The sequence below is a fragment of the Macaca thibetana genome, chromosome 14 (assembly GCF_024542745.1).
Source record: "Macaca thibetana thibetana isolate TM-01 chromosome 14, ASM2454274v1, whole genome shotgun sequence".
NCBI lineage: Eukaryota > Metazoa > Chordata > Mammalia > Primates > Cercopithecidae > Macaca > Macaca thibetana.
Window position 1 is genome coordinate 8,433,651 of NC_065591.1, and position 26,093 is coordinate 8,459,743.

The window sequence follows — 26,093 nt, forward strand, 5'->3', positions numbered from 1 at the left end:
CCTATGTCAACCAGAGCTCTTTCAATGACAAGTGACAGAAACCCAACTGGCTTAGAGGAGGGAAATGTTTATTGGCTCATGTGACTTAAGAAGTTCAAGGTCCACAGGCCTCGAGCCAGCTCAGCCCCAGGTGCCCAGATGGCATCAGGAAGCTCTTGTCTCTGGACCTCTTGGCTTTGCTCTCTGTGCTGGTTTTGTTCTCAGGCAGGATGGTTCCCTCAGGGTAATAAGTTGCTTCCAGCAGCTCCTGGCAGCCCACACTCATTCCGCCAGCTCTGCTGCCCCAATGTGGTCGCTGTCATCTTGCCAGCGATCCTGTCAAAACCCTTTCCTGATGGTCCCACTTGAAGTCGCAGGGCTCAGGACCCCACCCCTGCACCAATCAGTGGTGGAGTGTGGGTGGCTCTGTGATGGGCTAGCCTGGCGTGCCATTCCCACCCCTCAGCCCCAGGGAGGGCGCTCAACTGCACAAAGCACAGGTCCCAGCAGAGGAGAGATGGTTCCTGAAAGGAAACCAAAAAAGGCACTGCTACCAAAGCAGGGCACCTAGAGGCAGGCAGGGCCTGCAGACACCCGTTTCCAGCTCCCCAGGGCTGTCCCCTCTCCATGTCTCAAATCGTTGACCCTCCCACCAGCCTTGGGTGTTTTTTTTGTTTTGTTTTGTTTTGTTTTGAGACGGAGTCTCACTCTGTCACTCAGGCTGGAGTGCAGTGGTCAGATCTCGGCTCACTGCAAGCTCCGCCTCCCGGGTTTATGCCATTCTCTTGCCTCAGCCTCCCGAGTAGCTGGGACTACAGGCGCCCGCCACCTCGCCCGGCTAGTTTTTTGTATTTTTTAGTAGAGACGGGGTTTCACCGTGTTAGCCAGGATGGTCTTGATCTCCTGACCTTGTGATCCGCCCGTCTCGGCCTCCCAAAGTGCTGGGATTACAGGCTTGAGCCACCGCGCCCAGCCCAGCCTTGGGTGTTTTAACCCACCTTCTCCTTCTTTGGGTCTCTCACTCAGGGAAGGAGACCCACCCCCTGCTTCACAGAGAAGTCAGACACCATCAGATAAAAGCTGTGAAGACCAGCCAGGTGTGGCGGCTCACGTCTGAAAGCCCAGCACATTGGGAGGCCAAGGTGGGAGGATCACTTGAGCCCAGAAGGCTGCAGTGAGCCGTGATCGTGCCACTGCTCTCCAGGCCAGGCAACAAAGAGAGGCCCTGGCTCCAAAACAAAACAAAACAAAAAAGTTAAAATTAAAAAAAAAATTGTTACCTCTGGTTGGACGCAGTGGCTCATGCCTGTAATCCCAGCGCTTTGGGAGGCCAGGTCAGGCAGATCACTTGAGGTCAGGAGTTTGAGACCAGCCTGGCCAACGTGGTGAAACCATGTCTCTACTAAAAATACAAAACTTAGCTGGGCATGGTGGCGGGCACCCGTAATCCCAGCTACTCAGGAGGCTGAGGCAGGAGAATTGCTTGAACCTGGGAGGTGGAGGTTGCAGTGAGCTGAGATCACGCCACTGCACTCTAGCCTGGGTGAAAAAGTAACTCCGTCTCAAAAAACAAACAAACAAACAAACAAACAAACAAACACAGTTACCTCAATCCTCCCCGCAAAACCCACTCACTGCCCTGTCCCTTGGCAGGTTGAGGTTGGCCTGAGGTTCCCCCACCTCACCCCATCAATTCTCTCCCATCCTATCCCTGCAGATCGTGTCTAAAATTCTCACCATCTAAAAACCACCCCTATGCATCCATATGGTGTGAAAAATTTATATATATACAATATATAATGTAAATATGTATGTAAATAAACAAACCACTGCCCACTCCTATGCCCCTCACTCTGAGTGGTCTCTGGTTGGCATCCCTAAGTGCTGCTTCCACACGCCTCAGGGTCTCTCACCTCCAGCCCACTCACCCCCTACAACCACCACCAAGGCCCAAGCAGCACTGGTGGAGTCGCCGGGAAAGCTGAGGGTCGCCTTGCAGGCGCCACCTCCTGTCCACGGTGTCTGACACTTGACCTCTCCCTGCTTCCAGATGTACCTGTATGGGCACCACCGTGGATCCTGGGTGGCACGGGTTCTGGGCTCTCTCATCTCCTTTGGTGGTCTGCCCCAGCACCCCATGCTCAGCGAGGTCACCTGCTTTTGAGGCTCACACGTGTCTTTGTTCCCCTACATTCACACATCCACTCAGCACCTTCCCTCAGCAGCCTCACAGGCACCCCCAATTCATCACAGCCACATTGTGACCTTCAGGCTGAACCTGTTCTTCCTGCGTCCCCCGGCAGGGAAGGAGCCCCTGACCACCAAAGCTGCTGCAGAAGGAAACCTGGGGGTCGCCCTTAACAATCCCCTCAGCCTCCATGTGCAGTTGGCCATCTCCATGCTGAAGGCTGAGGCCAGCACAGACCCAAGTCTGCCCACCGCTCACTGTGCCCCTACCTCGTCCTGCTCCAGCTGCCATCACCTCACCCAGACTTCCGAGTCAGTTCCCTGCTGCCACCAGTGCCCACGAGAAAGCCACTGAGCTTGTTAAGAAACAGACTATAGCCGGGCGCGGTGGCTCACGCCTGTAATCCCAGCACTTTGGGAGGCCGAGGCGGGCGGATCACAAGGTCAGCAGATCGAGACCACGGTGAAACCCCGTTTCTACTAAAAATACAAAAAATTAGCCGGGTGCGGTGGCGGGCGCCTGTAGTCCCAGCTACTCAGGAGGCTGAGGCAGGAGAATGGCGTGAACCCGGGAGGCGGAGCTTGCAGTGAGCCGAGATTGCGCCACTGCACTCCAGCCTGGGTGACAGAGCGAGACTCTGTCTCAAAAAAAAAAAAAAAAAAAAAGAAACAGACTATATGTGGCCGGGCGCGGTGGCTCAAGCCTGTAATCCCAGCACTTTGGGAGGCCGAGGCGGGCGGATCACGAGGTCAGGAGATCGAGACCATCCTGGCTGACACGGTGAAACCCCGTCTCTACTAAAAAATACAAAAAACTAGCCGGGCGAGGTGGCGGGCGCCTGTAGTCCCAGCTACTGGGGAGGCAGGAGAATTGCGTGAACCCGGGAGGCGGAGCCTGCAGTGAGCTGAGATCCGGCCACTGCACTCCAGCCTGGGCGGCAGAGCGAGACTCCGTCTCAAAAAAAAAAAAAAAAAAAAAAAAAAAGAAACAGACTATATGTATACGTTTTCTTTTTGACATTTTTTTTTTTTTGAGTCGGGGTCTTGCTCTGTTGCCCAGGCTGGAGTGCAGTGGTGCAATCATGGCTCACTGCTGCCTCGAACTCCTGTCCCAGCCTCCTAAGCAGCTGGGACCACAGGCATACGCCACCATTTAGACCTTTAAAACTGAATGCCTTGCGGGCCCCAGGAGGCCCCACGTGGGCTACCTGCGCCTTCCCCAACCTCACTGAGTGCCTCTGCTTTACACGCAACACAGCTCCTGGGTCTGCTCTGAAAGGTTATCTGGATGAACATACTGTGTCACCGCCCTGCTCAAAAACCACCTTCAAGGCCCTTCACAATCTTACTATGTCTGCTCCTTTCCACATGCCCTTCACTACACTGGGCACAGGACTCTACAGTTTCCAAGACCTGTTCCTGCTCCCTGTCCCACTTATCCCTTCACAGCAGCCCACAGGGGGCAGAAGAGTCTCCATCAGAGAGACAAGAGGCTGCTGAGAGCAGGGCAGCAGCCCGCCAGGGGTCAGCAGCACCACGGGGCAGGTGTCCTCCACGTGCCCAGCACTTGCGAGCTCTCCCACCTCCCTTCTGTAGGCAGCCCTGGCGTGCTCAGCAGAGCCAGGGCCTCCAGCCTCCCCAGATGATCCCTCTCTCCCCTCACTGCACCTCACCTGCCATTGACACGGCCCCAGCTCCCAGTTTTTTTTTTGAGATGGAGTCTCACTCCATCACCCAGGTTGGAGTGCAGTGGTGTGATCTCAGCTCACTGCAACCTCCACCTCCCAGGTTCAAGCGACTCTCCTGCCTCAGCCTCCCTAGCAGCTGGGATTACAGGGGCACACCACCACGCCCAGCTAATTTTTCTATTTTTTGTAGAGACGGGGTTTCACCATGTTGGCCAAGCTGGTCTTGAACTCTTGACCTCAGGGGATACGCCCACCTCAGCCTCCCAAAGTGTTGGCATTACAGGAGTGAGCCACCGCACCCGGCCCCAGCTCCCAGTTTCATGTGGGGAAGGCAGGTGGGTGGATGGGATGGCAACCATGATGTCCTGCACAGAGCCTGGAACAGACACTGAGATTCCCTTTTATTATATTTTTTAATAAATTTAAGAACAGCTCTACCTTCTCTCTTCCCCCCAGAGCAACTAAAACCAACTAAAAGGGGCTATGGCCTGGGGGGCAGAAGGCGCTAGGAGTCATAATCCTCTTCGTCCTCTTCATCAGGTGCTGAGGGGCCCGGGGGCGCTGGGGGCAAAGGCAGAGTAGAGGCGAAGGGCAGGAAGGGCGTCGGGGGGCTGCAGAGCAGAAGGCAGGGGGGAGTCAGGCCTAAGCCCCACCATGCCCTCCACGGGGGCAGCTGCCAAGCCCCTCCCTCCCTCACCTGACCCTCCCACCACCACCCTCCAGATCCATGGGGCCAAGGCCCAGGGCAGCTCACGCAGGGCAGGCCCAGGGCCCACCCACGGGCCCTGGCAGGGTGAAGCAGGATCTTTCAGGAGAACAGTCTCCTGCCTTCGAGCCCTCCTCAGTCTCCTCAGTTATTCTCCTCCCACCCCCCAAATATGCCACAATCAACAAGACCAAGGGGCCAGGGAGACCAGGAAGGGTAAACTGGCTCTAGGGAGTCTGCCAGCACCCTTCCATGCCCCTGGGCTGCTCACCTCTGAAAGTGGGCAGGGGGGTGGCTGGCCTGGGGTGGGGGTTGTGATGTCTCCTCTTCCCCATCAGTATCTGTGTCCTCAGATTCATCCTGTGAGCACCACAGAGGTCAGAGTTGACAAGAAAAGACACGAGGCCATCACTGGGAGTGGCAGGGACAGCAGTAGACCCTCACAGCCCCAGTTTACAAATAAACCGGGTGCAAAGAGGTCGCAGAAAAGGATGAGCGCTGGCCTCCTGCCAGTTCAGCTTGGGGCGAGGCTGTCTGTCCCATCATCAAGGGCAGGGCGAAGAGCTGGGGCCTCACTCACCTCCTGCTCCGAGTCTGTCCCGGACAGCTTCTTGTCCTTGCTTTTCGTTCCCATTCCACCGTTCTTCCGGCCGCCGCTGCCTGGTTTCCGGCCCCTTTGGGAAGGTACAGTCCATCTGCCCGGAGGTCTCCCTACTCCTTGGCCACCCCCAAGCCCTGTGGCCTTGGCCTTCCCCACTGTATGCCAGGCCCTGGCCCCACCTGCGGGCGCCCTTGTCCCCATCCATGTGGTTGTCCTCCCCGTCCCCCTGCATGTCGGGAACAGATGCCACCAAGTCCTTCAAGAAGTCAAACTGCTGCTCCAGCTCGATGCACTGCTTCCTGGAAGAGGTGAGGAGGGGCTGGCACTCAAGACGGGCCCAGACACCCAAACCCTCAGTGGGTGGCAGCAAGGGGCTCCGGATGTCAGACTGGAGCTCGGGCTGATCTCCGCCCCCGGGCCTGCACTCCTTTACTTAAGTGGCTCCCTCTGCCTGGACGCCCAGCCCCTCCTCTGCCAGTCTGTGGCCTTGCTGGTGTCCCGGCCGCCGCCCACCTCCCTCGCCATCCAAGCTCTGCCTCCCTCAGTGTGTGAACTCCCCGCGCCAGCCCCGCCGGCCCCTCCCTGCTCCTCGCCGCTCACAGGTGGGATGTGGTCATGGTCTTGGCGTTCCGGGACTGGGTCACCTGGCAGGCCTTCTTCAACAGCGACTCTAGGAAGAGCTCAAGCGCCCGGGCTGAGGGGCGTCAAGGAGAACGCCAGGGCGGGGGAGGGCGACCCGCTGCCTCCCTTCCCGACGCCCCTCGACCCGGCCCGCCCCCGGCAGGATACAGATGATGACAGGCACCGCCGCCGCCACCTTCCCAATCTCTTCGTCCGTCTGCATGATCTTCTTGATCCGCGCCTTCGGGTGGGGGAGCAGAGTTCAGACCCCGTCGCCTCCGTCCCCTAAAGGGGTGCCGGGGGAGGAAGGGGCATCCCCGGAGAAAGGGGGCGGAGGACGCGGACGCGGGGAGGGCACGGAGGAGGCGGGGCGTCCAGGCCCCCGAACACCGCGGCGCGCTTGCCTTTCCAGAGGGAACTGGGCCCAAGCCTCCCGGGAGCCGGGCCCACTCCCTGCCGGGCTCTGCCATGTGCTCACCGGCGGGAACCGCGCGTTGTACTTCTTCTTCTTGCTCGGCATCTCGGGGCCTCTCTCGCCGCGTCGGGTCCAGCGCCGCCGCCCGCAGCCTCCCGGCTCCCGGGCCTGCTCGCTGCCCGCCCGCCTCGGTTCCCCCGGGTCCTGGTGCCGCCCGCTCCGCCCCCGCCGCTTCCCGTGGAGTCCTAGCGCCGCCGGTTAAGACGCCGCTCACAGGGCCCTAGTGCCCTCCTCTTGGAGCCTCCCGGGCCGTGCGCATCCCTCCCCGGTCTGTACCGCTGCTCCCGCCCGCCCCCAAGACCAGAAGTGCGAACGTTGGCCCCGCCCCCCACGGCCCGCCCCTCCCGGGGTTCCCGCGATGGCCCCGCCCCCCGAGTCAGCACCTCCCCGTCGACCCCGCCCCTTCCCCTGCCGGCCCCGCCCCACAGCGCGGCCGCTGCGGCCGCTGAGGCTGGCGGCTCCGCCCCGTGGCTGCGCTTGTCTATAAAGTTGTTGTTGAGGTGGCACGGCGCTAAGATGGCGGCGGCGGCGGCGGCGGCGGCCGTGGCGGGGGTGGGGCGCGGCGGCGGTGGCACGGAGCCCCGGCAGGAGCGGAACCGGGCCCGGGGCTGGGCCGGCGTCGAACGCAGCGAAGGCCGGAGGTGACTGCGGGCGGCGGGAGGGGCAGGGCAGGGCCGGGGCGGGAGCACCTATCGGGCCGTGGGCGTTAATGGCGGCGGGCGCGGCACGGCCGGAGCCTGGCGCTCCTGCAGGCTCTAGCAAGCCCAGGTTCGAGTCCGGGCACCGCCCCATTGGCTTCGGAACGGCCTGTGCCCTCTCTGGACCTCAGTGTCCTCGTCTTTAAGTGGGCCCGATAACGCCTTCTCGGGAGGCCTGGCCCTACAGAGCCGGCCTTGGGAGCTGCGCGAACGTGCGCTTCTTTGCCTTCCTCTATTAAATGCCAGCGCTCCGGATACCTGCCAGGAAAAGGGGGCCTTGTCAGGGCCGGGAGGTGTAGCTGGGGCCGGTTGCTCCCACGCCTGGATTCACCCTTTGGCCCTGCCACGCACTACAGGTGACCTTGGGCAAGTCCTTTCTCTCTGAGCCTCAGTTTCCTTGTCTGTAAGTCAAGGAGAATAGTAATAACTGCAGCAACCCTTCTGGAGCGCTCACTCCTCAGGCATCTAATTTTCACAGCGGATCTACAGGACAGGAACAGTTGTTATCCCATTGTAAAGATGAGGCAACTGAGGCGCATCGACAATAACTCTTACCCAAGGCCACAGTTTAATCCAGTGCCTGGCACCTGTAGTTATTGTCTCAGACCCTGCCCTGACTCGGTTCCCTCACAGCAGGATGGAACCAGGTGAGGAGCTGGAAGAGGAGGACTCTCCAGGTGGCCGTGAGGATGGCTTCACTGCTGAGCACCTGGCTGCAGAGGCTATGGCAGCTGACATGGACCCCTGGCTAGTGTTTGATGCCCACACGACACCTGCCACTGAGCTGGATGCCTGGCTGGCCAAGTACCCACCATCCCAAGTTACCCGCTATGGGGACCCCGGTTCACCCAACTCAGAGCCTGTGGGCTGGATTGCAGTGTATGGGCAGGGCTACAACCCCAACTCCGGGGATGTGCAGGGCCTGCAGGCAGCCTGGGAAGCTCTGCAGACCAGTGGGCGGCCCATCACACCGGGCACCCTGCGCCAGCTCGCCATCACCCACCACGTGCTCTCAGGCAAGTGGCTTATGCATCTGGCACCAGGCTTTAAGCTGGACCATGCCTGGGCTGGCATTGCCCGGGCCGTGGTTGAAGGCCGGCTTCAGGTGGCCAAGGTGAGCCCACGGGCCAAGGAGGGTGGGCGCCAGGTCATCTGTGTTTACACGGACGACTTCACGGACCGCTTGGGTGTACTGGAGGCGGATTCAGCCATCCGTGCAGCAGGTATTAAGTGCCTGCTCACCTACAAGCCTGATGTCTACACCTACCTGGGCATCTACCGGGCCAACCGCTGGCACCTCTGCCCCACTCTCTATGAGAGTCGTTTCCAGCTTGGGGGCAGTGCCCGTGGCTCCCGAGTGCTTGACCGTGCCAACAACGTGGAACTGACCTAGAGGGGCCAAACTGGGGAGACTGCCCTCTCCCCACTCCATGCTGGGGATGGATCCTCCTGTCTTCCTCCTTGTCCCATGAAGGACAAGCCCCCCAACTCTGGGGACTACTAGGTCACTTGGGAACTACCTGCATCTTCAGTCCCCTTGAACTTCTGCCCTCTGTTCAGGGCTGATGCAAGCCCCACAGGCTGGGGGAATCCGGTTCTCTGAGGGATGAGCCTTCAGCTTCCCTTTGTAATGCTGCTCCTCTCCACTGCCCAGGACCGTGGGTTGGGTGCAGACACCTAAGAGGAGAGACTTCCTTGGGACGCTCATCCCCTGCTATACCTCCCCTTCCTCCTGCATCTCCCCTTCTTTCCTTCCCCCTCACAAGGGAGAAAACTTAGTACTTCCAGCCCCTCTCCTTGGAGCCTTCGTGGTCTAGGGGTAGGGGCCCCACTGGCCTGAGCATGCCATTTTGGGGGGAGGGTGGTTGTGCCTACTTGTCCTTTGGCAGAGGGGATGCCAGGACCATGGACATGAGGCTTGCGCATCCCTGCCAGCTCACACAGCCTGTCCCACCATCCCCCCTTCCTTGGCTACTTTGACATGTGCCTGCTCCTGGCATTTCAATAAAAGCCGGCTTGGGTCTGTGTCTTGAGTGTTTTTTAAAATACTGTCTTGGTGGTTACCTGCTTTGGTTGCTAGGGAGAGGCAGGGCCAGGAGAGACTACCCCGTTGACCCGGCCAGGCCCCCATAGCTGCCCCTAGCAATAAGTTGTGCCTCACTGCTGAGGCTAGGCCCTGTCTCTAAGAACCTCTGCAAAACCAGCCCCACTTCCCCTCCATCCCAAATCAGTTTCTCAGAGATTTCCCATAATTCCAGGGGTTGATCCCTCCAGGAACGTCTAAGGGGCCACTGCTAGCCCTCAAGGTACATTTGTGCATATTAGAGGAAGGTACCAAGCCCAGGCAGTCCTAGGCCAGGGTACGTGGTTTGGGGAGCAGAGGATGGGATGGGCTGGATTTCGGCACCCTAGGCTGGACATCCTTGTGCAGTGAACAACCTGCGCAACCCTAGGTAGTCTCTCTGGAAGCCCCACCATTCATACTGTCCTCTTCTACCATCCTGACCTTCATAGGGCCCACTAGACAGTTTGCAAAGCGCTTTCATATGTATTAAATTTAAATCTCACAACCTCTTTAGGAGATGTTGCCCCCATTCTGCGGTCAAGGTAATTGAAGCCAAGAAGGGAAAGGAGTTTTCTGTGTCATGCGATGAGGTGGGCAGAGCTAGGACTTGCATCCCAGTCCCTTCCTCAGGCAATGAGGTCCCTGAGCCCACCGAGGAAAACAGCTTTTCATAACTCACGAAGCATGTTCACTTATGTGATCTCACTAGGCCGCCCTGCTCTGCTGGGACTTGCTGTAGCCTCGGAGCCTGGCTCCCGCACGCCTCCATCTCTCCAGCCCAGTGCCTGGCCCTGGCCTGGATTGGAGGCCAGGGTGTCTGGCAGGGAGCCCCTTGGGACACAGCTCTCGTGCCGTGCCGAGACTGACTCAGCCCCCAGCAGTCTCACCAAATCGGAATTTAGAGCAGGGGAGCGGAGATGCCACCAGGCTGACTGGGTGGAAGTGGCTGAGTCATGAGATGCTGGCTCAGTCCTCTCTCCAGCTTCCTCCCCACCCTGAGCTTCCCCAGGGCTGAGTCCCCCTCTGCCCAGCCTTGGGAAGTCCCCAGAGCTGGGTGGTCTCCAAGTTGGAGCCTGGTGCTCTGCCTCCCTTGGGCCGCCAGGGCTTTGCACTCCACCAAAGTGGGCCAAGGCACCTCATGGGTCCCGCAGAGATGCCCAGGTGGGGTCAATGGCACTGGCTTCTTTCATAGCTGAGTGTGTCACACACACAGCCCCTCTCCATCGCTGTGCCCTGCCCCACCCCACAACCCACTGTCTCCCAAGCCACTTCCACTGTCCTCTTGTCCCTCCTCCATTCTCCACAGCCAGGTCAACAGATCCCTCCCACAGAGTGGCCATGTCCTTCTGCCAAAAGCCCTTCCATGGCTCCCCACAGTCTGCAGGATAGAGTCCGCTCTCCTGCACTGGCCGTGACCTGGTGCCCATCGACTGTCCCCGCTTCCCTGGGGCACCCCTTTCTGCCCATGCTCACTCTGCTGGAGCCGTCTGTTACTTCCTTCACCCACTGTCGCACAACCCTGGGCCTCGGGCTGTTCCTTCTGCTTGAGCACCTGCCTTGCAGCCCTGATGGCCGGAGTGTGTGGTGACTTGTGTAATGGCTTGATGGAGGTCCGTCTCCTGCTGGCCCCTAAGCCCCATGCCCATACTGTGCTCTGTGAAGGCAGGAACAGTGGCTAGATCTCAGCCCTGTCCCCAGAGCCTACCACAGTGCTAGGCCAGAACAATGACTCCATAAGTTATTATATGAATGAATGAGGTAATTGGCGACTCCAGCCCCTGCTGGACCCGTCTGCCTCATCCCGTCTCCACTCCCTGCTTCGCACTCCTTGTCCAAGAACGTTGAGCTGCGTGCGACTTTTCTTGCACACATGGTGGCCTTTCTCACTTTCATGCCTTTGCTGGTGCTGTAGCCTCTGCTTGGCTTACCCTCGCCCACTTCCCTGGCTGGCGCCATGTTCCAGACCTACTGGCTCAGGTGTAATTCTTCAGGATCCTTCCGCATCCTTCCTCACCCCAACTGTTGCAGGCATGTCCCCTAGGCTCCCACAGCTCCCGCCTGCCTGCTGCTCTCATCTGTGTGTAAGATCCCTTCAGAACAGTGGCAATGCTTTATCCTCCAGCATCCGGCATAGGGCCCAGCCTAGTGCAGATGCCAAATTAACTTTCTTTTTTGAGATAGGGTCTTGCTCTGCTGCCCAGGCTGGAGTGCAGTGGCATGATCATGGCTCACTGCAGCTTTGAACTCCTGGGCTCAAGCAATCCTACCACCTCATCCTCCCAAAGTAATCCCAAAGGAATTACAAATATGAGCCCCTGCACTCAGCCAAACATTCTTGAATAAATGAGTGAGTGAATGAAAGCCACTCTCCCTCTCTGGGTCTCAGTTTCCTCATTCTGTTCATAACAAGAGCCAGGCACAGTGCGAAGCATTTACCTACATGATTTCATCTAAGTTTCACCTGGCTCTATTATTATTGCCATTTTGCAGAAGAGGAAACTGAGACCCAGACAAGTTCAATAATTGGCTCAAGTCATGGAGCAAGTAAGTGGCAGAGCCAAGATTCAAACCCAGTTCATCCAACTCCAGGGCATCTTATGCACTGTTGAACCCCCACTTTATCAAAGTGCTGTTGGAGTGGGGACTGCAAAGACAGATGAGACCCAGCAAGGACTCAGGATCTCGTTTCTAAAGCACACAGGAGGTTGGGTCTTCAGAACCACCTGGGAGAGAAGCTGGGCCAAAACTGAGAGTCTCTCTTTTTTTTTTTAAACAGAGTTTCACTCTGTCACCCAGGCTGGAGTACAGTGGCATGATCTTGGTTCACTACAACCTCCTCCTCCTGGGTTGCCATGTTGGCCATGCTGGTCTTGAACGCCTGACCTCAGGTGATCCACCCACCTTGGCCTCCCAAAGTGCTGGGATTAGAGGCATGAGCCACCATGCCCAGCAGAAAGTCCCTTTTTTACCGATGAAGAAACTGAGGCCTAGACAGTGCAATGACCAAACCTACTGGGCAAGAAGGGTCTCCAGGTCTACAGTGGGAACTGGTCCCCTGCTAGGTCAATGGCCCTCCAAAACCCACCCCCTCAGGCTGGCAGTGGGTTCTGCCCTGTTTGGCCCCTTCCTACCTTGGAGCAGGGACGTGCCTTCAGCTCAGAGGGTGCTGGGAAAACTTGGACAAGTCCTGTGCTCCGCTCCTTTTATAAAACCAGGGGGGCCGGGCGCGGTGGCTCACGCCTGTAATCCCAGCACTTTGGGAGGCCATGGCTGGTGGATCACGAGGTCAGGAGATCGAGACCATCCTGGCTAACACGGTGAAACACCGTCTCTACTAAAAATACAAAAAATTAGCCGGGCGTGGTGGCGGGAGCCTGTAGTCCCAGCTACTCGGGAGGCTGAGGCAGGAGAATGGCGTGAACCTGGGAGGCGGTGCTTAGAGTAAGCCGAGATCGTGCCACTGCACTCCAGCCTGGGCAACAGAGCCAGACTCCGTCTAAAAAAAAAAAAACCCAGGGGAAGGGTGACTGAGGCCAGGTAAAGAACCCCCGCCCCAACTCCTTTTCCTCCCACTCTCACATACTGCAAACCCCAGATCCCAGGGAGGAGGCTCCAGAGGGTCTGTCCAGGGAAGGAGAGAATCTGCCCGACTTGTACTTCTGTTGGAACTCATGCAGACTCAAAGAGGACTGAATCAGCTGAGTCGGGAGAACGCTTCAGCAGGAGCTTTGGCAGGATTTGGGGGATTTTCCCAGTGGGGCAGCTGCGCCCCACTCTTGCCGGCTGGGAGGGGCTCTGGCAGGGATGAGGATCGGGTCACACAGCTGATTCATCTGAGGAGGGAAACTCCCCGCTCCTCTGACATACATCCCCCAGGCACCCAGGGGTAAACCTGAGGACACCCAGCTGAGAAGCCCACCAACCCCATCCTCCTTTGCTTACTTGGAAAATGCCAGGGAGATAGAGTCAGGCAGGGTGACAGGGCTTAGGGAGCACCTTCCCAGGGAATAAAACCAGAGACTGGGACCAGAGAGAAAGCTGGACAAGGGCCACCTCAGGGGTCCTTTCTCACCCATTTTATAGATGAGAAAACAGGCTCAAATAGTAAAAGTAAACATGGGCTAGGTGTGGTGGCTCATGTTTATAATAACAGCAGTCTGGAAGGCCGAGGCAAAAGGATTGCTTGAGCCCAGGAGTTCAAGACCAGCCTGGGCAACACAGTGAGACCCCCATCTCTACCAAAAACAAAACAAAACAAAACAAAGCCAGGCATGGTGGCACATTCCTACACTCCCAGCACTCAGGAGGCTAAGGGAGGAAGGTCGGTTGAGCCTGGGAGGGCAAAGCTTTGGCGAGCCACGATCCGGCAACTGCACTCCAGCCTGGCAAACCTGTCTGGAAAAAGAAAAAAAATCAAACCTGTATATAGACCTACTCTGTGCTAGGCACACCCTAAGCAGTTCAGATGCATTAACTCATTATGGTCCTCACAGACCTCCTCCTTTTACTGATGAGGAAACTGAGGCAGAAAGAGGTTAAGTAACTTGGCAACTTGGCCAAGGTCAAGGCTAGAACTGCTCTGGGGCCTGCACAACTCCCGGGAGTCCTTGTACACCCGCGTCGCAGGGAGCTCTGTCCCTGGTCCCTGAGCAGCTCTGGCCCCGAGGGGAAAGACCTTTCTGGGATGAAGTCTAAATTGGCTTCTGGGGATCTTCCCTCCTCCAACCGACTCTGCCCTCTGTATACCCTAGAGGACACGGAGGTCACCCACCAGGCCCCAGCTCCTCTTCCTCCCTCCCCTAAAGGGAGAAAGCTGGTTCAGGCAGGAAAATCAGCCCAACCCTCAGAGGCCAGGAGAGGGCAGCGAAGCATTCCCGCCAAAATCTCTCCAGGGCTTTGACTCTTTTCCAAACCCCAATCCATCCTTCCCTCCCGAGTCAGAGCCTCCCTTTCCGGTCTGCCACCCGCCCCTCACAACACATGACACAAACTCACACACAGACATGCGTGCATACTGGGAGTCCAGCCTCCAGGCTCCTGTCCTCTGGGAACCTGGTCTGGCCCCGCTCACCTCTGTGGTGGGCCAGGGGCCTGATGGGTGTCGGAGGTGGGCTGAGAGTTGTGGCTGTTTGAGACGGGGCCAGGGACCCCACACAGGCAAGCTCTGTCCCATTTGGCTCCCACATCCAGGCTGTGTGACTCACCCCCTCACCCCCCATGACTCAGTTTACACCGGTGCCCAGAAGTCCTCCCAGGATGGGTGGGGTGGTTTATTGGCCCAGCCCAGGCCTGCCAGCCTTTCATCCAGGACGGGTGTTTCATACCACTCCTGGCCCAGAGCAGGAGCTGGCACCCATGGGGTACTGGGCTTGGGGTATGGCCCAGGTCTGAGGAGTTAGGGGGAACCTGAGAACTGGGTGACAGGCTCCAACTGTCTGAGCCTGGGTCGGCAGGAAGCAGGAGCCACTCCAAGAAACTTAAGGGGCCAGGCGGAGTGGGCAGATCCATCCTGGGCACTGACAGCAGCGCCCCTGACATCACCCTTCAGAGGAAATTGCCCATAAAGCACAAAATAAAACAGCAAGAAAATTCTCACTAACATTTATCCATCCCTTACTGTACAGGTGCCATGCTCAGCACTGTCCATGCCATGGCTCAGTCACTCCCCTACAACTGTGAAAAGCGGGTAAGATTATTAACATACTCTTTTTTTTTTTTTTTCTTTTTTTGAGACAGAGTTTCGCTCTTGTCACCCAGGCTGGAGTGCAATGGCGTGATCTTGGCTCACTGCAACCTCTGCCTCCCGGGTTCAAACAATTCTCCTGCCTCAGTCTCTTGAGTAGCTGGGATTACAGGTATGCGCCACCACGCCTGGCTAATTTTGTATTTTTAGTAGACACAGGGTTTCTTTTTTTTTTTTTTTTTTTTTTTTTTTTTGAGGCGGAGTCTCTCTCTGTCGCCCAGGCTGGAGTGCAGTGGCCGGATCTCAGCTCACTGCAAGCTCCGCCTCCCGGGTTCCCGCCATTCTCCTGCCTCAGCCTCCCGAGTAGCTGGGACTACAGGCGCCGCCACCACGCCCGGCTAATTTTTTGTGTTTTTAGTAGAGACGGGGTTTCGCCGTGTTAGCCAGGATGGTCTCGATCTCCTGACCTCATGATCCGCCCGTCTCGGCCTCCCAAAGTGCTGGGATTACAGGCTTGAGCCACCGCGCCCGGCCACACACAGGGTTTCTCCATGTTAGTCAGGCTGGTCTCAAACTCGCTATCTCAGGTGACCCGCCCGCCTCAGCCTCCCAAAGTGCTGGGATTACAGGCGAGAGCCACTGCACCCAGCCAGCATCCTCTTTACAAGGGAGGAAACTGAGGCATTGAGAAGTTAGGGAATTTCCCAGCTTCCCCAGCTTGCCCAGCCTGCCCAGCCAGGAAGTGGCTGAACTGAAATTCAAACCCAAGATGTCCACTGCCAGAGCCCCTCCTGCCTGCTGAATGGCGCTTACTGAAGCAAGGATGAGAGGCCCAAAACCCCATCCCAGCCCCTGCCATCTCCATGGAAACCTCTAGTTTCAGGGTCCACAGTATGTAAACCTCATCTGCAGGAAGGGGAAACTGAGGCTCCCAGAAGGAAAGAGACTGACCTGAAGTCACATAATGACGTCATTTAACGAACTACTAGAGACCCAGCCAGGCTGGAGCTGTGTCTTTGATGTTCGTCCCACAGTCCTGGGCTGGAGAGGTGGCTGGTGAGGGAAAGGGAGCCTCGCTTTTTATAAATGTTTCTCCTCAATTCTCCTCTGCCAGGAAGGCTTCTCCTACCCCCACCACAGTTGGAAAGAACTCTTCCTTCCTGGGCTCCAGTGATGGCCCTGGCACTCTCTGGGCCCTCCCCGCAGCACCGTCTCCTTAGCACCAGGACTAGTCTGAGTGTCTGACCACCTCTCTGGGCTGAACGAAAGTGCCTTGTGGTCAGGAGGACCAAGTCGCTGTTTTGTTTTTTTGTTTGTTTGTGTGTATGCATGTGTTTTTTTTTTGGTTTTTTTTTTTTTTTCTGGAGTCAGAGGCTCACTCTATCACCCAGGCTGGAGTGCAATGGCGCGATCTCAGCTCACTGCAACTTCTGCCTCCTGGCTTCAAGTGATTCTCCTGCCTCAGCCTCTCAAGTAGCTGGGATTACAGGAGTGCGCTGCCACACCCAGCTAATGTTTGTATTTTTAGTAGAGACAGGATTTCACCATGTTGACCAGGCTGGTCTTGAACTCCTGACCTCCAGTGATTCGCCCCCTTCGGCCTCCCAAAGTGCTGGGATTACAGGCGTGAGCCACCGCCCCTGGCCTGGGACCAAGTCTTTTATTTTTTTGAGATGGAATCTCGTTCTGTCGCCCAGGCTGGAGTGCAGTGGCACCATCTCAGCTCACTGCAAGCTCCGCTTCCCATGTTCACGCCATTCTCCTGCCTCAGCCTCCTGAGTAGCTGGAACTACAGGCACCCGCCACCACGCGCCTGGGACTAAGTCTTTAATCATCCCTACCTCCCCAACATCTGACTCCATTCAACTTTTAGTTCAGTTAATTCAGAAGAATGGATAAAGAAACTGTGGTACATCTGTGCAGTGGGAGACAAGCCAGGCACAAAAGAGCATGTGGTGAACGATTCAATTGATATGAAATTCTGCAAGAGACAAAACTAATCGATGACAACATAAATGAGTTAAGTGATTTCCTGGGGTGGAGGAATCGACTGCAGAGAGGCAGGAGAGAACTTTCTAGGGGGACGGAAATGTTCTGTATCTGGATTGGAACGTGGCTACACAGATGTATACACATAACCGGCACATTAACAAAGCGTGCATTCTACTGAATGTAAGACAAACCTCGACGAGGCAGCTTCGTGAGACAGGGTCTCACTCTTGCCCAGGCTGGAGTGCAGTGGCCTGATCATAGCTCACTGCAGCTTCCAACTTCTGAGCTTAAGTGATCCTCCTGCCTCAGCCTCTCAAAATGCTAGGATTATAAGCGTGTGCCACAGTGCTCAGCCAGATTTTTCTTTTTAGCAAGACAGATCTATATATACTCAGTGAAAGATCTTCCAAGATAATAAGAAAACCAAAAAGCAAGAAATGATACGGGATGTAGATAGGCTAACCTCTTGGTAAAAAAAATACACAAGAAACTGGTTACTGTGGAGGGGAGGCTTCTCACTCTACCCCTTTTGTAACTTTTGAATTTTAAAATATCTTAATGTATTACCTAGTCGAAAAAGAAATGCAATTAAACGTTTTTAGTGTAAAGCAACATAAAAAATAAAAACGAGGTTTTAAAATAATTTCTTCTCCAGGCCAGGTGTGGTGGCTCACTCCTATAATCCTAGCAGTTTGGGAGGCCAAGGTGGACTGATTGCCTGAGCTCAGGAGTTCAAGACCACCCTGGGCAACATGGTGAAACCCTGTCTCTACTAAAATACAAAAAAAAAAAAATATATAGCCGGGCATGGTGGCAGGTGCCTGTAGTCCCAGCTACTCAGGAGGCTGAGGCAGGAGAACTGCCTGAACCCAGGAGGAAGTGGTTGTAGTAAGCCAAGATCGCACCACTGCTCCCTAGCCTGGGCAACAGAGCAAGACTTCGTCTCAAATAATAAGTAAATGAAATATGATAAAATAATTTCTTTTCCACACCCCCTTTTTATGGCCATTAACTTGGTAGATGCAGATATAGATATATATACAGAAACACGCATATCCATCTCCAAAATGCAATACCTTCAAACATTATTCCAAAAAGGGAGAATAAAAGGTAATGTCCTGGCTGGGTGCGGTGGCTCAAGCCTGTAATCCCAGCACTCTGGGAGGCTGAGGCGGGCGGATCACGAGGTCAGGAGATTGAGACCATCCTGGCAAACACAGTGAAACCCCGTCTCTACTAAAAATACAAAAAAATTAGCCGGGCGAGGTGGCGGGCGCCTGTAGTCCCAGCTACTCGGGAGGCTGAGGCAGGAGAATGGCATGAACCCGGGAGGCGGCAGAGCTTGCAGTGAGCGGAAATCGCGCCACTGCACACCAGCCTGGGCGACAGAGCGAGACTCCATCTCAAAAAAAAAACAAAAAACAAAAAACAAAAACAAAAACAAAAGGTAATGTCCTTCATTGCACGAGGGAACTGTATTGCTCATTGCATAAGGGATTAAAGGATTTCACCTGGGTTGGACTTGTAGACGACCTTGCTGAGGAAGTGGTGGGGAAACTGAAAGCTGCAGCATAAAAGTCAGCCAGGTGAGGGGACAAGGGAGGTTCCTTGGGCAGAGGGAGTCGTCTGTGCAAAAGGTGAGGGGCTCGGTCTGGCAGCCTGGGGCGGAGAGTAAGCAGGTACCTATGAAGGAAAAGCCTGTGAATTTGGCCAAGCCCCACCAGATTTGCGAGGGTCTGGATTCCACACACTTTCCTTCCTCACTGTGTGGCTTTTAGCAAGTTGCTTAATTTCTCTGTGCTTCCATTTCCTGATCTGTAAAATGGGTGTATTATACCATCTCTCTCACAGGGTTGCTGTGAGGATTAAACATGTTACTTGGAATGGCGTCTGGTTCATCACAGTTCAATGAGCAAGAGCCACTAGTGTTATCCTCTTAGCCCCTCAAGCCTCCCAAGCAGCATGTAACCTAAAAGAACATGGGGTACGCCAAGCACCCCTAGCCCACCCCTTCCCAGGCTTCAAGCCTTCCTGGGTAGCAATTCCAAAGGTGCCACAGCTGGGGTAGGTCCAAGTCTGATGGTGAAATGCTCAGACTCTTAAAATTTTTCAGGATTAAAACAATCCCTCAGGCTGCTGGGTGGGAAGTGCGGAGCTGGAAGCTGTGGAGAGCATTCAGGGGAGAGAGGATGGGGCCAGGACCAAGGAAAATAAATCTTTGTAGAAGTGAATTAACATGTCATCTCCAGGCCAGGTGCCGCGGCTCATGCCTGTAATCCCAGCACTTTGAGAGGCCAGGGTGGGCAGATGACCTGAGGTCAGGAGTTCGAGACCAGCCTGCCCAACATGGTAAAAACCTGTCTCTACAATTTATAAAAATTAGACGGGCATGGTGGCAGGTGCCTGTACAGCTACTTGGGAGGCTGAGGTAGGAGAATCGCTTGAGCCTGGGGGGCAGAGGTTGTAGTAAGCTGAGATTACACCACTGCACTCCAGCCTGGGTGACAGAGCAAGACCCTGTCTCAAAAAAAAAAAAAGTCATCTCCAGATGTGGAGCAACTGGAACTGTTACCCACTGAACAACATGGGTGGGATGTAAAATGGTACATCCACGTTGGAGCATTGGTGGAGAGAATCAATTCAAGCTGAATGTACACCAACCATATGACCCAACAATTCCTCCCAACCCAGGCACATAGCCAAGAGAAATGAATACAGCTGGCTCCCAAAAGGATATTCATGGCAGCCTTATTCATAATAGGCCAAAACTAGAAGGCCCCCCAAGTCATCAGCAGGGGAATGGAGAATGGAGAGACCGATTGTGGAATATTTGTGCAATGGGACGCAGCAACAGAAAAGTCCAAGCTACCAGGTCATTCAATAACACAGATGAATCCCACAGACACGTTGAGTAAAAGAAGCCAGACCCAAAAGAGTACACGCCATATGGTCAAATGTATATGAAGTTGAAGAACAGGCAAAACTAATCTATGATGACAGAAGTCAGAATAGTGGCTACCTATGGGTGGCAAGTGTGACTCAGAGGAGCCTTCTGAGTTGCTAAAAATGTCATGCTGATAAGGGTGGTGATTACATGGGTTTATATACATGCAGAAGCCATTGAAGCTGGGCTTGGTGGCTCATACTTGTAATCCCAATACTTTGGGAGGCTGAGGCGGGAGGATCACTGAAGCTCAGGAACTTGAGATTAGCTTGGGCAACAGCTTCCTCTCTACTAATAAATAAATAAAGACATAAATAAATAATTGGCATGGTGGCAGACGTGCAGTCCCAGCTACTTGGGAGGCTGAGGTGGGGGGATAGCTTGAGCCCAGGAGTTCAAGGTTGCAGTGAGCTGTGATAGCACCACCGTGCTCCAACCTGGGAGATAGAGTGAGACCTTGTCTTAAAAATAGTAATAAATAAGGCGAGGTGTGGAGGCTCACGTCGGTAATCCCAGCACTTTGGGAGGCCAAGGTGAGTGGATCACCTGAGGTCAGGAGTTCGAGACCGCTTGACCAATACGGTGAAACCCCGTCTCTACTAAAAATGCAAAAATTAGCCGGGCGTGGTGGCATGTGCCTGTAGTCCCAGCTACTCAGGATGCTGAGACAGGAGTATTTTTTGAACCCGGGAGGCAGAGGTTGCAGTGAGCTGAGATCGTGCCACTACATTCTAGCCTGGGCAACAGAGCAAGACTCTGTCTCAAAATAATAATAATAATACATAATGACTTATTTTAAAATCATTAAGCTGAACACACTGATGTGTGCACTTTACTGTATGTGTGCTTGACTTCAATTTAACCAACAATTTAAATCTAAGAGCTAAAACTATAAACTCTTAGAAGAAATCATAGGAGTAAATCTTCATGACCTCGAATTTGGCAATGGATTTTTACATTAGACACCCAAAGCATGAGCAACAACAACAAAAAGATACATTGGACTTCATAAAAAATAGTAATGCATCATTTTGTGCATCAAAGAACATTTTTCCATCTCATAAAAAAAGAGAACATTTTCAAGAATGTGAAAAGACAACTTACAAAATAAAATAAAATGTTTGAAAATCTTATAACTGATAAAGGTTTAGAATCCAGATATAAAAAGAACTCAACATGAAAAAAAAATAAACAATTGGCCGGGTGTGGTGGCTCATGCCTGTAATCCCAGCACTTTGGTAGGCCGAGGTGGCTGGATCACCTGAGGTCTAGAGTTCGAGACCAGCCTGACCAACATGGAGAAACCTCATCTCTACTAAAAATACAAAATTAGCCAGGTGTGGTGGCGCATTCCTGTAATCCCAGCTACTCAGGAGGCTGAGGCAAGAGAATCGCTTGAACCAGGAAGGGAGTGGCTGCGGTGAGCTGAGATTGTGCCATTGTACTCTAGCCTGGGTGACAAGAGCAAAACTCCGTCTCAAAATAAAAAAAAAATTAAGAATGGGCAATGGGCCAGGCGTGGTGTCTGGTGCCTGTAATTCCAGCACTCTGGGAGGCTGAGGTGGGTGGATCACTTGAGGTCAGGAGTTCGAGACCAGCCTGGCCAACATGGTGAAACCCCGTCTCTACTAAAAATACAAAAATTACCCGGGCATGGTGGCACATGCCTGTAATCCCGGCTACTCAGGAAGCTGAGGCAGGAGAATCACTTGAACTCGGGAGGTGGAGGCTGCAGTGAGCCGAGATTGCACCACTGCACTCCAGCCTGGGCAATGGTTGGGAGCAGTGGCTCCTGCCTGTCATTTCAGCATGAAGAGGGGTGAAGGCAGGCGAAGTACTTGAGGCCAGAAATTTGAGATTAGTCTGGGCAATATATTAAGACCAATATATTTCTACAGAAAAAAAAAGAAAAAAAGTAAAGGCTTGAATAGATATCTGTCCAAAAAACGTACAGATGAAACCAAAAACACAGGAAAAGATGTTCATTGGTCATTAAGGACATGCAAATCAAATCAAAACTCAATGAGATACCACTGCATACCCTCTAGGATGTCTTTAATATAAAAAATGGAAAATAACAAGGGTTGACAAGGGTTTGGAGAAATTAGATCCCTCGTGCATTGCTGGTGGAAATGTAGAATGGTATAGTCACTTTGTAAAACAGTCCGGCAGTTCCTCAGAAGATTACCATGTAACCCAGTAATTCCACTCTTAGGTATATATTCAAGAGAAATGAAAACATATATCCACACAATAACTTGTACAGAAATGTACATAACCACATTATTCATAATAGCCAAACAGTGGAAATATCCCATGTCCATCAACTTATGAATAAACAAATGGTCATATATACTCAGCCATAAAAATGAGCAAAGTACTGATGCATATTATAACATGAATGAGTCTTGAAAATGTTATGCTGGCCGGGTGCGGTGGCTCACACCTCGAATCCCAGCAGTTTGGGAGGCTGAGGCAGGCAGATAACTTGACGTCAGCAGTTTGAGACCAGCCTGGCCAACCTGATGAAACCCTCTCTCTACTAAACATACACAAATTAGCCAGGTGTGGTGGCAGGTGCCTGTAATTCCAGCTACTCGGGAGGCTGAGGCAGGAGGATCACTTGAGGAGTGCAGGAGGCAGAGGTTGCAGTGAGCCAAGATAGGGCCACTGCACTCCAGTATGGGTGACAGAACAAGACTCCATCTAAAAAAAGAAGAAGAAGAAGAAGAAAGAAAGAAAGGTAAAAAAAGAGAAAATGTTGTGCTAAGTAAAGAAATCAGACAAAAGACCACATAATACATGAGTCCATTTACTTGAAATGCCCAGAATGAGCAAATCCATAGAGACAGGAAGCAAATTAGTGGTACCAGGGGATGAGGGAAGGGGAAATAGGGAGTCACTACTTCATAGGTGTGGGGTGTTTTCTGGAGTGATGAAGGTTTGAAACTAAAGAAAGGTGGTGGTTGTACAACATTGTGAATGTAATAAATGGCACTGCAGTGTACACTTTAAAGTAGTTAATTGTTTGTTACATGAATTTAATCTCAAGTAAAAACGTAAACTTCAAAGGCCAGGCGCGGTGGCTCATGCCTGTAATCCCAGCAATTTGTGAGACCGAGGCAGGCAGATTGCTTGAGCCAAAAAAAATTAGATGGGCGTGGTGGCACGCGCCTGTAGCCCCAGCTACTCGGGAGGCTGAGAAGGGAGGATTGCTTGAGCCCAGCAGGTTGAAGCTGCAGTGAGCTGTGATTTTGCCACTGCATTCCAGCCTAGGCATCAGAGTGAGACCCTACCTCAAACCAACCAACCAACCAACCAAACAAAAACAACGTAAACTTCAATTAAAGAGTGAATAGAAACTGATAAACATAAATATCACCTCCAATGCCCTGGCCACACTGAGAACCCACTGGGTGCCAAGCCTCCTTTCCTTCACTGCAGTCCCAAAAGGTGGGGATTCTCTGGGACTTAGAGAGGGGAAGGGACTGAGCCAGTCTTACAGAGCCACCAAGGCACAGTGGCAGAGTCTCTCAGGCCTCCCTGCCCCCAAACTTCCAGCGATGGCTGTGGCCCCCTGGGGTTCTCTCCCGGCCTCCCTCAGTGGAAGCTGGTGAGGTCAGAGGCCAGGAACGTTTCTACGGCCACAAGGCTGGGGTTAGTGATTGAGCAGGTTGGAATGTGCTCCCTCTGAAAGGACCTCCTTGTGGCTCCAGCGACGGTTAGAGCAGGAAGAGACTTTCAAAGTCATGTAATCACACACACACACACACACACGCCCACCCCAGACCTGAAACCCTGCTCCCTCAGTTGCCACAGTGGCCCCAGCATCCACTGCTTGGGGACCGTGGGGTCGGGTGCAGGGTGATGTTTCTGGAGCAGGCAAGCGAACACAGTCAAGGCTGACCTGTGTCATCCCTCCCTGGTTACCTGTGTCACACTTGACCTGTCCAGGTTGGGCTCTGCCAAGAAGTTGAGGTATCAGTGTGTGTGTATGTGCGGGCACATGTGTGTGCACATGTGCCGTATGAGTGCCTTCACGTGTGATCAGTCCCAAAGGTTCCCACCCCTGGGGCTTTTTATTAACATGTGAATTCATCTTCACTGCTATTTGTCAATTTTTCTTTTTTTTTTTTTTTTTTTTGACGGAGCTTCACTCTGTCACCCAGGCTGGAGTGCAGTGGCGCAATCTTGGCTCACTGCAACTTCCGCCTCCCGGGTTCAAGCGATTCTCCTGCCTCAGCCTCCCGAGCAGCTGGGACTACAGGCATGGGCCACGATGCCCAGCTAATTTTTGTATTTTTAGTAGAGACAGGGTTTCACCATATTGGCCAGGTTGGTCTCTAAATCCTGACCTCATGATCCACCCGCCTCAGCCTCCCAAAGTGCTGGGATTACAGGCGTGAGCCACAACAGCCAGCCTATGTGTCAAATTCTTACTATGTGCTGTGCTAAGCATGTGACATTATTTGTGTCCTCCAACAACCCTTGAGATAGTTATCATTGTGTCTCCATTTCACAGATAAAGAAAGAGGCTCTGAGAGATTGTGTGCCTCATCTAGGTCACACAATTGGTGAGCAGCTTAACCACATTCAAACCCAGACCCAGAGCTGTCTGACCCCAGCACGAGTGTCCTGTCCATGGATCACACTGCCTCAGAAACACTCTCCTCTCCTTTCTGTCTGTCTCTGTCTTTCTCTCTCTGTCTCTGTCTTTCTCTCTGTCTCTGTCTCCTGTCTCTGTCTCTCTCTCTCTCTCTCTCTCTCACACACACACACACACACACACACACACACACACAGATCATGATGACCAGAGGATGACAAACATTGGGTCGTTCAAAGGCAAAGGAGAGGCACCAGGTTGGTAACGACTTTCTGAGTGCACAACACTTTACAGCTTACAAAGCACTTTCACATCTGTGATCTCATTTGATCCCACAACAGCTCCGTGAGATCAGCAGCGAGGCCCAATTGAGGGAAGGTGACCTGCCCAGTGTCATACAGACAGAAAATGGTAGCTCTGGGACTAGAACCCCAGGGTCAAACTGGTCTTCCTGGCTCTAAGTACCGAGTGCACCCACAGACTGCTGGCCTGTGTTCCCAAGGAAAGTAGCCCAGAGGGAAAAGCTAGAGCTGATGAAATGGAAGGACCGATGGAGAAGCAGGAGAGCCCAGCCCTCTTGATCTATTTACTTTGAGTCTTGCTCTGTCCCCCAGGCTGGAGTGCAGTGGCACAGTCACAGCTCACCGCAGCCTCGACCTCCCTGGCTCAAGCCATCCTCCCTCCTCAGCCTCCAGAATAGCGGGACCACAAGGCAGGAGTACCACCATGTCCGGAAAATTTTTTTAATTTTTTGTAGAGATGGGGTCTCAAATGGTTCTTTCTGCCTTGGCCTCCCAAAGTGCTAGGATTACAGGCATGAGCCACCACACCTGGCCCCAGCCCTCTTTCTGTAGTCGTGTGACAGCTGGCAGCTCAGTTCTCCATCTGGGCCTCAGTTTCCTCACCTATAGATGGAAGTAATCAGAGAAGAAGCTTTGGGATGGTACCTAGCACTGACATTCTGGATGTGCAACAAGGTGTCTGTAAAAGTGTAAGGGCTGGAAAAATCTTGGCTGAGCCTGGGCTTGGAGCGCCCATGGCTGTGACTTGGCAACCTGTGCCAGCTACTCACTTAGCAACCTTGAGTAATTCATTTCAACATCTCCCAGCCTCAGTTTCCCCATCTGTAAAACAGGGATGAGGATGATACCTGCCTCCCAAGCACGTTTGGCCATGGCCTCACATTCACTCGCCTTTGATATACTCTCCAAACAAGACTGGTGGCCGAAAGGCACTGACAGTAAAGAAGATGGCGTTTACCAGACCTCAGGACACCTGTAGTGGCCCTGAATTAAAATTCGTTATGGTTCCTGAAATTATCCTGAGTAATACAATTATATTGCATTGTATGTGTGGTTAGTTCAAAGCATTACCTTATCGTAAACATTTAAAATATACCACCCAGCCTGGGCAACACGGCAAGACCCAATCTCTACAAAAAACACAAAAATTCCCCGGGCGTGGTGACGCGCGCCTGTAGTCCCACTTACTTGGAGGGGGCGCTGAGGCAGGAGAATCCCTTGAGTTCAGGAAGTTGAGCCTGCAGTGCGCCGAGATCGGGCCACTGCACTCCAGCATGGGTGACAGAGACCCTGTCTCAAAAATATAAAGTAAAATAAAATAAAATTATGCCACCATTTTTGTAACCCTGGTTTGTCATTTATTCACTTTTCATATACTCGAAGCCTTAAAACAAGGCCAGCGGAAAGATCTCACTCCACGAAGCTTTGGGTCGCGGTTGGCGTGGCTCCTAGAGATGTGATTCTTTCACGCTATTTTGTGGGAGCAGAAACGGAGACTAGCCCAGGCCGCGAGAGGGCTGGGGCTGTGCGCGGGCTCGGGCAGGTG

General features: G+C 53.7%; 4 protein-coding genes across 10 annotated transcripts in view; 3 read left to right on the forward strand and 1 right to left on the reverse strand.

Annotated features, from left to right (window-relative positions):
• EFEMP2 (EGF containing fibulin extracellular matrix protein 2) overlaps positions 1 to 26,093 on the forward strand; it is a 363,083-nt gene that overhangs the window by 299,773 nt on the left and 37,217 nt on the right. The window lies entirely within an intron of this gene.
• Positions 1 to 26,093, forward strand: part of CFL1 (cofilin 1) — a 170,576-nt gene that overhangs the window by 96,007 nt on the left and 48,476 nt on the right. The window contains exon 1 of one of the 5 annotated variants that reach the window (XM_050756789.1): positions 4,485 to 4,488. The exons of 3 other annotated variants lie outside the window; for them this stretch is intronic. The gene's annotated coding sequence lies outside the window, so the exon portion shown is untranslated. Of the gene's footprint in view, positions 1 to 4,484; positions 4,489 to 5,884; positions 5,890 to 26,093 lie in introns of those variants that run through there. One more of the 5 variants, XM_050756790.1, reaches the window with a different exon arrangement.
• On the reverse strand, positions 4,249 to 6,387 carry DRAP1 (DR1 associated protein 1). Of its 2 annotated transcripts, none has more exons than XM_050756816.1 (7): positions 6,261 to 6,387; positions 5,951 to 6,023; positions 5,762 to 5,855; positions 5,341 to 5,460; positions 5,141 to 5,234; positions 4,832 to 4,920; positions 4,249 to 4,465 (listed from the first exon to the last, which is right to left on the reverse strand). In XM_050756816.1, exons 1-7 carry the CDS (start codon positions 6,300 to 6,302, stop codon positions 4,360 to 4,362), a joined length of 618 nt encoding a protein of 205 aa, XP_050612773.1. In that variant the 5' UTR covers positions 6,303 to 6,387; the 3' UTR covers positions 4,249 to 4,359. The 2 variants fall into 2 exon arrangements, with proteins under 2 accessions (XP_050612773.1, XP_050612772.1); XM_050756815.1 differs by having other exon boundaries at positions 5,141 to 5,255.
• C14H11orf68 (chromosome 14 C11orf68 homolog) lies at positions 6,675 to 9,001 on the forward strand. 2 transcript variants are annotated; one of them, XM_050756771.1, is made up of 2 exons: positions 6,675 to 6,898; positions 7,589 to 9,001. In XM_050756771.1, the coding sequence occupies exons 1-2, from the start codon at positions 6,774 to 6,776 to the stop codon at positions 8,346 to 8,348; spliced, it is 885 nt and encodes a 294-aa protein (XP_050612728.1). In that variant the 5' UTR covers positions 6,675 to 6,773; the 3' UTR covers positions 8,349 to 9,001. The 2 variants fall into 2 exon arrangements, with proteins under 2 accessions (XP_050612728.1, XP_050612729.1); XM_050756772.1 differs by having other exon boundaries at positions 7,592 to 9,001.

Excerpts from the sequence above, each read along its gene's own strand:
- DRAP1 (XM_050756815.1), bottom strand. The coding sequence starts at position 6,302 with ATGCCGAGCAAGAAGAAGAAGTACAACGCGCGGTTCCCGCCG. Across the intron at positions 5,856-5,950 it reads GGCGGTGCCTGTCATCATCT|CCCGGGCGCTTGAGCTCTTC; the intron begins GTATCCTGCCGG and ends GACGCCCCTCAG. Across the intron at positions 5,256-5,340 it reads GGGGACAAGGGCGCCCGCAG|ATGGACTGTACCTTCCCAAA; the intron begins GTGGGGCCAGGG and ends ACCTCCGGGCAG.
- C14H11orf68 (XM_050756771.1), top strand. The coding sequence starts at position 6,774 with ATGGCGGCGGCGGCGGCGGCGGCGGCCGTGGCGGGGGTGGGGCGCGGC. Across the intron at positions 6,899-7,588 it reads GAACGCAGCGAAGGCCGGAG|CAGGATGGAACCAGGTGAGG; the intron begins GTGACTGCGGGC and ends GTTCCCTCACAG.